General features: G+C 43.9%; 1 protein-coding gene across 1 annotated transcript; it reads left to right on the top strand.

Moving 5' to 3' along the window:
* Positions 1–418: 418 nt before the first annotated feature.
* Positions 419–940, top strand: LOC138288014 (epidermal differentiation-specific protein-like). Its single transcript, XM_069229158.1, has one exon. It carries the CDS (start codon positions 419–421, stop codon positions 938–940), a length of 522 nt encoding a protein of 173 aa, XP_069085259.1.
* Positions 941–9,102: the final 8,162 nt, after the last annotated feature.

Here is a 9,102-nt window from a genome sequence, read left to right as displayed (position 1 = left end):
TCCACCAGCCAAAACCCCTTCACCTGCTTTGGTAGAATGATTGGCTTGTCGTTGGTCATGTGCACATCTTTTTAAGCAAATGAACAAACCAGAATTAAAGTCAGTCTTTGAAATGAGTTTTCCTCATCAGTATTTGAGTTATGACAATGCTCCAGCTTTAGATTGTGTAGATTAACATGATCCTTTATGGAGACACGCTTGTGTCAATCACACGGACCCTGTCATTTCATATTAACCGAATGCACAATTTTATCCATTACAGAACAGCCTGAGAGTCCAGCTGCTGTTTCTTCTCCAGGTCACACCGACTGAGAGAGACCAGTTTGTCCTTCACCTGAGTGACCAGAAAGAGCCACAACACTCACAGCGCCTAAGCACCAGAGTCTGCTGCCTTTAAGCACTTACAGAAAGGTCCAGGATGACAACTATCCACTTTTTCGCTGAAGAGGGCTGCAAAGGCGCATCTTCTGGGCCTGTCAAACAAGATGTTCCAAATTTGTCATCAGTGGGATTCCTGCAGCGGGCCAAGTCATTGAGAGTGAGTGGCAACCCCTGTATCGTCTTTAAAGAGAAGGACTTTAAGGGGAATTTTGCTTTGTTCCAGGAGGGGGATTGCGACTCTCTGGGCGAATTTTCTGAAGCGATCTCCTCAGTGCGTGTGGTGAAGGGGGGACTGAGGGATCCGGAGATCACCGTCTATGAGCACATCAATTATGGAGGCAAAGCCACCACGCTAACATCACCCACCCCAAATCTGAATTCTTATGAAATGAACAACATGATCTCTTCTCATAAAGTTACCAAGGGAGCCTGGCGCCTCTACGAGAAGGAAGACTACGACGGCTCCTGCATCGTGGCCCTGGCCGGTGACAACCTGGACAGCTATCTCTCCATTGGCTGGAACGACACAGTCAACTCCTTGAAGCCTTACAAACCCTGAGGGAAGTTCATTGAGGGAAGAGGTTCGAGAGTAATGCCTGAATGACCAGCTCCCTCATGTCTGCCATTCATTCTACTTCACTCGTTGCACATTGCAAGAGAGACTTTAGTCATTGACCTATCTTCTCCCTTGATTCCAGACATAGCTGAGCTGTTTTCACCATCTCTCTCTTCTTCTCTCTATTACCTGGACAGGTGTACACGGTATAAATGCTTCTGCTTCACCTGCTCCAATCTTCTGCATGGAATAAAGCAGCATTTACTAACACCTACCTCTGATGTTGTCTGTGTGGTCTGTAGGCTCATGAAGAGTGGTCCTCTGCAGAGAGACATATGTGTTTTACTGTACACTGAAACTGTGCTGTTTACATCTGACAACAGAGCCTACTTCTGCCAACATGACTTAGGGGTAACATGGGGTTGGCTGGTATCAAAGTGCCTAGCTACTGCGGTCCTCAAGCGGACTGTGCTTTCTTAGCTCGGCCGCGAGGGAGTTCTTCGATCAATATACTATCACCACCAGTCTTATGTAGATTGTATTCACTCCTGTGTCGCAGTTGAGAATTCTGTGGACTAATAAGGACACAGATAAAATACACACACACACACACACACACACATCCTATGGACACCTCATAAGTGTTGTTTAGAGGTGCTTACACTACTCACTGCTTCCTCCCTTCTCCTCCTCGCCCCACACATCTTGCCAAAACTGTCTCAGTCCAGGCACTGCTTATAGTTGCATTACATGCACAGAATGTCAACACACACAGAGCTGGCACATGCAAAGCTCGTACATTCATGGCCTGCACTGCCAATCCCAGGCAACACCTCACACATCTTAAGAACAAATCCTTTGAAGTCACTGCCCGGAGGGCCCGCAGTCAACTCACAGGTTCCTTGATGTACATGCCATGCTTTCCCTTTTCACATAGAAGTAAGGCCCGCATTGGCTAACTCACAGAATGCACTCTCAAAATAGACTCACCCCTTGAAGTAACCTCTACAAGGACCGGGACAAAAGCACAGTGGCAATAATGACAAGGAGTCATATGGTAACTTGAGGTGCTGTACAACTAGAAATAGCAGCAGCTCACAGTGTCAATATTTATATAAAGACATTCCATTCACAGACCTCACTGTTCATTGTAACATGCACAAGTAACTGACACTCACTTGCACTATACACAGGACTACTGTAATTATGCGGCAGGCAGGGCCAGCTTTAGGACAGTGTGAGCGGTGCAACCGCACCGGGTGCTGACCTGAATTGGGGGGCGCTGACCTCAGGGGGTGCTGTGTTTAGCAATAACTCAGAAACTTGCGATTTAAAAGCACGTACTGAAAAGTTCATTGTGCGTCCAGCCTTCAGGAAGCAATTAAAATGTCAAGACACCTCTTGTAATTAATGATCCTGCTACGGAGATAGATGGGAGTTTTGTCTGGCGGCAGTTTTCACTCACATAAAGTAGCGCAGAGGGTTAATGCTCCCGCTGCAAAGAACACAATTATATTGTATGTGGATAGCTGAGTGGATTAGTAAAGCCAGCCTTTCTAAGCGCTTTAAAGCAAATGGGGGTATGGATAGATGAGGGGCACATTTGCCGGGTGGTAGTGATGGAATCCAAGGAGGTGGTCATGGGGTGGGGGCACCAAAAAAGACTGTGGCACAGGGCGCCACCAGCGCTAAAGCTGGCCCTGGAGGCAGGAGACGGACAAATTATGAGGCAGGGCTGAGTAAGTTATGAGGCAAAAAATGCAATTCTGCAGCATAATGTTGCACACTTGTTATAGTATTACTTCATTATTTTGTCATTTTTACATTGGTAACACTGTCTGGGCATTTTTTGCACCTCATTAGTACGAGTTTAACACCCAACTATAGCAATAAGCAACAGAAAGGGGAGCGGTCCAGCTTTGCAATGGGCCTTCCACTGCACAGCAACATGTGTCACTGCGTTTTTAGTATCTAATCAACCGTTTGAGCCATAAAAAACTTTTTGGGGTTAAAATCTCCAGATTATGCTGCAGATGATGGATTATGTGTCAAATGCGGTAAATCGATAATTATGCAAAAATCACAGCGGCTGCACAATTGCATAATTCCAGTGGCATCCGTTTAAGACAGAGAGGGCTACTCTCACTTGTTACCTTCCTACTGTAGCAGCAAGTAGTAGTACTTAGTCTCAGCCCTCCTCTGAAGTTATTGACTTTGAAGAATTGCTTCTTTCTTATGTATCACAATTCTCCTAGTCTGGTTTGGCTCACCCAAGAAAGACAAAAAGCACTATTGCATCTGGCACGTTCCCAAAAGCTACAGCTGAATTTTGTCCTTTTCTCTAAGGGCTTGCATCAGATTTCAAGCCGGGGTCACTTCTCTGAAGTCCTTTCAAACCTCCTAAAATGTCTCACACTCAACTAAATGGACCCTGAGGAAAGGAAACTCCTGGCTTTTAGCCCACAACCATCCTGGGGCACTACTCTCAGAGTCTGCACAGCAAGCTGCAGAGAGGGAGGAGCAGGGACAGAGCTTTGTTGTGGTCAGGAGGACAATGCACTCAGTGATGAGCGCACTCAAGTGAAATGAAAATAAAATAATGTACTTTATGTAGGCATGCCAGCACACACGGTGCACCCATGTGCCCTACAGTATCTTCATGCAGGAACACATGACTTTATCATGTTTGCCTTTACCACAAATGCCTTTACCACAAATGCCTTTACCACACATGTGCCTTTACCACAAAAGCCTTTACCACAAATGCCTTTACCACACGTGCCTTTACCACACATGTGCCTTTACCACGCATGCTTTTACCATGCAGATGCCTTGACCACGCAAATGCTTTTACCACACATGTCTATACCATGCAAATGCCTTTACCACGTATGGTAAGAACCTCTTAAGGTAAGTAAAACCCCTATTTAACAAAACAATATTTTGGGAGAACGGCCCCAAATCACCCTCTTTTTTTTAAAATTCAATAAGGTGGGGTTTGGGTGGTTTCCCTCAATAAAAGTAAAGGTATTGCATGGTAAAGACTGCATAGTAAAGGTTGTGTCCCCTCACAGAGTCACGTGATGAAGAGCTGATATACGAGTGAGCACCTAGTGAGCTGAAAACCCCTATTCAGAGTGAGTTTCTAGCTGGTGTGTGGAGGCTTGCACAGTGCACATCCATTACGGGTATTGCAAGCTCCCCGGAAATGCCTTTAGGAACACTTATATTCAGCTTTTAGGCAGGTATGAGAGGAGTGTTTAAGTAAAAAACCTCAGAAGGTCCATAGGAAGACTTCCATTTGCCCCACATTTGTTCTTAAAGCTCCAGTTCATAACTGGTGTTCATATTAAAGAACTGGTCATCAGACATTCTCCAAAGGGCTGGTCTAAATTCAAATACAGATGCTAGTATTATAGTTTTACTCAACCTTTCTTTTCATATTTGGCTAGTTATAACCCACTGTTTACTTCCCTTTCTTGGGCCTTTCTTTTATGGTGCTGATAGTCTAAATCGTATTCATGTGCGCTCACACTCCACCCCTGGGTTTCTTACTTCCTCTGACACACATGGTCAGTAAATCAGCTAGTAGGATAAGTGATTGAAGAGGACCCTGGAGTTCTCTGTACAATGTGGATCACACTAACCAGGTCCAACTTCTATAACCTGAACTTCACAGTGCTAGAACCTCTGGGTTGCACAGCTTCATCTGTACTCATCATACTCCATAGTTTCAGGAATCCCTCACAGGTACAGAAGAAGTCATGTTCAGATGTGATTAACCGTGTCCATAAATCCACCTTATGCCTGACATTGGACTAACTCTGCCCCAGTCTCACCAGTCTTTTATAAGCTTCAACCATTCAGGAACTGTCCCAAATACGGTTAGCAGGCAAACAAATGCAGGAATATAGATAAACCCTAAATAGCATGGTAGCATTGAGAATCTGCCATCACAAATGTGGGACAAGGAAATGGAATCCTCTAAGTTGGGGGTGGGGAGTTATTTCTAGGACATACATCCAAAATGGCACTGACACATATAGAGTTTTGGACCAGCTATGGGGCTCATTTTAAAAGATTTCTACATAGCGCCCCCATGCCAAAGTAGCAATGGCGTAACTCACAGAACAAATACTTTCAGAAATATCATTACAAGGGCCACTCTAAAATAAACAGCCCATCTGTTGGTAAGTAGAGTGGTTTTAGGTTGAGTAACAGGTGTACCTGATGTTAGTTTCCACAGCCTATTTCCATGAGCTCATTTACAAAGCACTAATATTACACGTGACTTCTGATGTGCATTAGAGGGTGGCCCAAGGTGGTCAGCAAGATGGCAGAGCCACCATTGTTTTATCATCAGAACCTGCATGCAGACATGCAGACATGCAGATATAGCCCAAGATGTCCCAATTAATTTCCAATGGCCTCCTTTCTGTGAGGGCCCACCACTGAAATGATCCCCTCCAGAATTGTTTTTAAATGTTTCTCATGTTCTTTGAGAAAACTCTATCTGTCACAGACATTTTGTATTTATGTGAACCCTGGGAATATTCTTCCACTTTGGGGAGTCCGCCTTCAGGACTCACATTTTTACCATCTTGCTGCAACATGGTGGACCAGCCGCAACAAAATTATTTGTTCTGAAGAAGCTCTCATCCTGTAGGGTGAAGCCGATGAGGTTAAACCGTACATTAACAACTGCTTGAACATCTAGAATTGATGGCCTGGCTGGGGCAGTGTAGTAGAAGCAGTACCTTCATCAGTCCTGTGTTTTGTCAGTTGGGGCACCAAACCTTAAATGATCACGTTTGTCCTGAGCTCTACCTTCACTCTTGCAGTTTTATTCCTGGTATACCGTCCAAAAGAATCTTTGAAAGAAGAAGCAGGGCAAGCAGACTTCATTCCACTTCATTCATCTCCACAAGTAGTGACATCACAGCAGTTCCCAGCATCTGTCTCTTCAGAAAGTGACATCACTGCTTTTCCCAGAATCCATCTCTTCAGAAAGTGACATTGCTGCATTTCCCAGGATCTGTCTCTTTAGAAAGTGACATCACTGCATGGACTGCAGAGAAATGCTTAGTTGTCACATCCTGTGGAGATGAATGGTGTGGAATGACCCTTTCCTGTTAAGGACAGACACACAGGGACATTTATTTATTTTTATTTTCCTAAATACTTACATAGCATACACAGCGTATCATCACATTGTACAAACAACAGTGATATGAGTCACTTCTGAACAATGTCCAGCAATTAAACATGAGAACAAAAGTTGTGGAAGCAGAAAAGTTACAGCACAGGTGGAAGCTATCTGCCTGGGAAAAGGTGCAGGTACATGGAATAAGAGAATTGAGTTTCTCAGAGGAAGAGGATAGACCAGGGAAGTATTGCAACTGGATGAGTGCATGCTGTAGAATAGAGGGACATTGGAGCAGTGTGAGTAGTTCCTGAAGAAGAGAGGGATGTTTGAGTAGTGTGAGTGGTTACTGCAGAACTGATCATTTCCGCTTGATTCAGGGCCTTGTCAGTGGTTATATCTAGTCTCTGTGAGATGCCTGACCAGCGCTTGCCAAGATGCACTAACCTTGCAATCCAGGTCCAACTGGAGCCATATGTGTTTCCAGACTTCTCTGAACTAATATTTCGACAAATAATTGCTTTTGCTAATTTTTCAAATAACTCGGAGGGAGTATCAAACACACTTTTTGAGTTCATAGGACCTAAATAAACTTGTTAGAATGCTAAGATCTGATGCTTGGAAAGGGATACAGTACTATTTGGACAATGTTTATTTTTTTCCCCCACATCCGCCCAGAGAAAAAACCTGGAGCTTTAAATGACTTGCAGTTCCGTGGCTTCAGGTAGAAAACGTGACATTGTCCCCTTGAACCTGACAACTCACATATGCCACAATGTATAGTGAAATAGGCTCTCAGAGGCTAAAACCAAGTCCTAGAGACTACTGCCTGACCATCTGAAGTATAACTTGGGGGCCTGAAATCCACAGGGACCCATAAAGTGTCATTTGGGTTGACACCGAAAATTAAAAAACAAGTCAGAAAAATATTTTCTGTCTGGTTTTGCTGTATTTTTCAAATAGGTTAGAATGAACATCAGACTCGTTTTTTGAGTAAACAGGACCTGAAAAACACTTCTTAGAAATCCCAGATCTGATGATTTTAGATATCTTTTGCACAATGTTAATTTTTTCACTAATATATTTCCCGACTCAGATTTTCATGGGCTAGAGTAGAACAAGTGAATTTTCACCTGTAAAACAGAAAACCTAAAAATGGCGCAATCCTTACAAAGCTAAGGAGCATATTTATACTTTTACACGCAAAACTGCGTCAAACCACTAGTTATGGAATGACAGTAGCCGGCAGTAAGGCTAGCGTCATAAAAAAGGACTCTAGCTGGGTGGGGGAGGCGTAGGGGCAACAGGAGGCTGTGGGTCAAAGGATGAAACCAGTATTGGCAGAGGCATAAAAAATGCCTCTAACCAGACTAACTTCATTTTTGGGCGTAAAACCCCCATGGACATGACTCCTGTCTTAGTAAAGACAGGAGTCATGCCCACCACCCCAATGGCCATGTAGGGTTGCCCAAGTTAGGCCCCCTTATGGCACTTTTAAAAAACATAAAAAATACCTACCTGTACTTACCTTACTTACCTGAGATGGGGTCCCCATCCTGTGGCATCCCTCTGGTGTGGGTGGGGTCCGGCCATGGAAATAGGCCGACAGGTCCCCTAACGCCTGCCCTGACACAGTGTTACATAATGGCACTAAGGAAGCTTAGCACCATTATTTAAGGCCCCCTCTCCCCGTGCGTCATTTCAGCACAGTGGATAAATATGGTGCTAAGGCCATATCATACTTTTTTGCACAGGAACGGCTACTTTGCATCTCATTGACGCAAGGTTGTTTCCCGCAAGCAAAACATGACGTTAACTCCAAAACTTTGGCGCTAAATGGGTCTAGCACCAAAGTATAAATTTGGAGTTAGGTTTGAGCCGAATTTGAGTTTAAAAAAATGACACAAATTTGGTGCTAAGAGTTCAGAGGCTAGAAACAGGTCCTAGATGTTACTGATATACAATCTGCGGTTCCGAATAGGGTCCCTACATCCACAGCAGCCCATAAACTGTCAAGTGGGCTGATACTGAAAATTAACAGAACTAATCAGAAAATACATTTCTGTCTGGTTTTGCACATTTTAAAAAATAGCTCAGATTGGATATCTCAGACACTTTTTGAGAATACAGGGCAGTAATGCACTTGTTAGAAAGCTCATCTAATCCTTTGAAGGTGTTTAGGTATCTTTTGGACTATGTTTTGCTTTTTTACATCCAACCACGGGGAGAACCTGCAACCTTGCATAACTCCTAGTTGTCTGTTTTGACTAACTGTTTTGATTGTCTATTTGCGTAAAAAGGCTCCTTGAGCTAATGAGCTGACAAGCTCTGGGTGATGCACCTGCACTCAGTGAGTGGTACAGACAAGTAAGAATACTCTGAGCAGCATTTCCAGCACCCCTCACTACTATGTGTTGCTCTCTACTGATGAAAGAAAAATATCCTGAAACATTTGTCTAGAGATACACAGCACCGACAGTGCCATCAAGGGTAAAAAACTTAAGAATGTCGCTGAAGTAAGTGTTATCATGCACTACATTTACCACAATGCTTTGGGGTGAACTGAGTGCTAGGACGTGAGGCAGTGTGCTCCCACCGTCTTTCAGTTTTTTCATACCCAGCCTGCAAAGAAACATGCAATCTTTCCTGATTCAGAGTTCCATGGCCTTGTATAGAGAAAGTGACTTTGCCTCCTTGAACCTGAGACCCTAAAAATGCCACAAGTCTTTCTAAAGCAGGTGACCAGAGGCAGGAAACGGGTCCTAGAGCAGACTTGTGGGCCATCTGTGGTATATTATGGAGTCCTGATTGACACTGGGACTCATACATTTTTATGAAACTATTTTCTGTCTGGTTGTGCTAATTTTTCAAAAAGCTCAGACTAGATATCAGACTAAAGGTCTGATCACAATCTTGACGGAGGGGTTCCCTCCATCGCAAATGGATCTCCCGTCCACCATATTACGATCCCAAAATCATAATCAGGCCCTTACCTTTTGTGTACACAGCACTAAAACACAAT

Source organism: Pleurodeles waltl, chromosome 1_1, assembly GCF_031143425.1.
Source record: "Pleurodeles waltl isolate 20211129_DDA chromosome 1_1, aPleWal1.hap1.20221129, whole genome shotgun sequence".
NCBI lineage: Eukaryota > Metazoa > Chordata > Amphibia > Caudata > Salamandridae > Pleurodeles > Pleurodeles waltl.
This window is presented reverse-complemented; position numbering and strand designations above follow the sequence as displayed.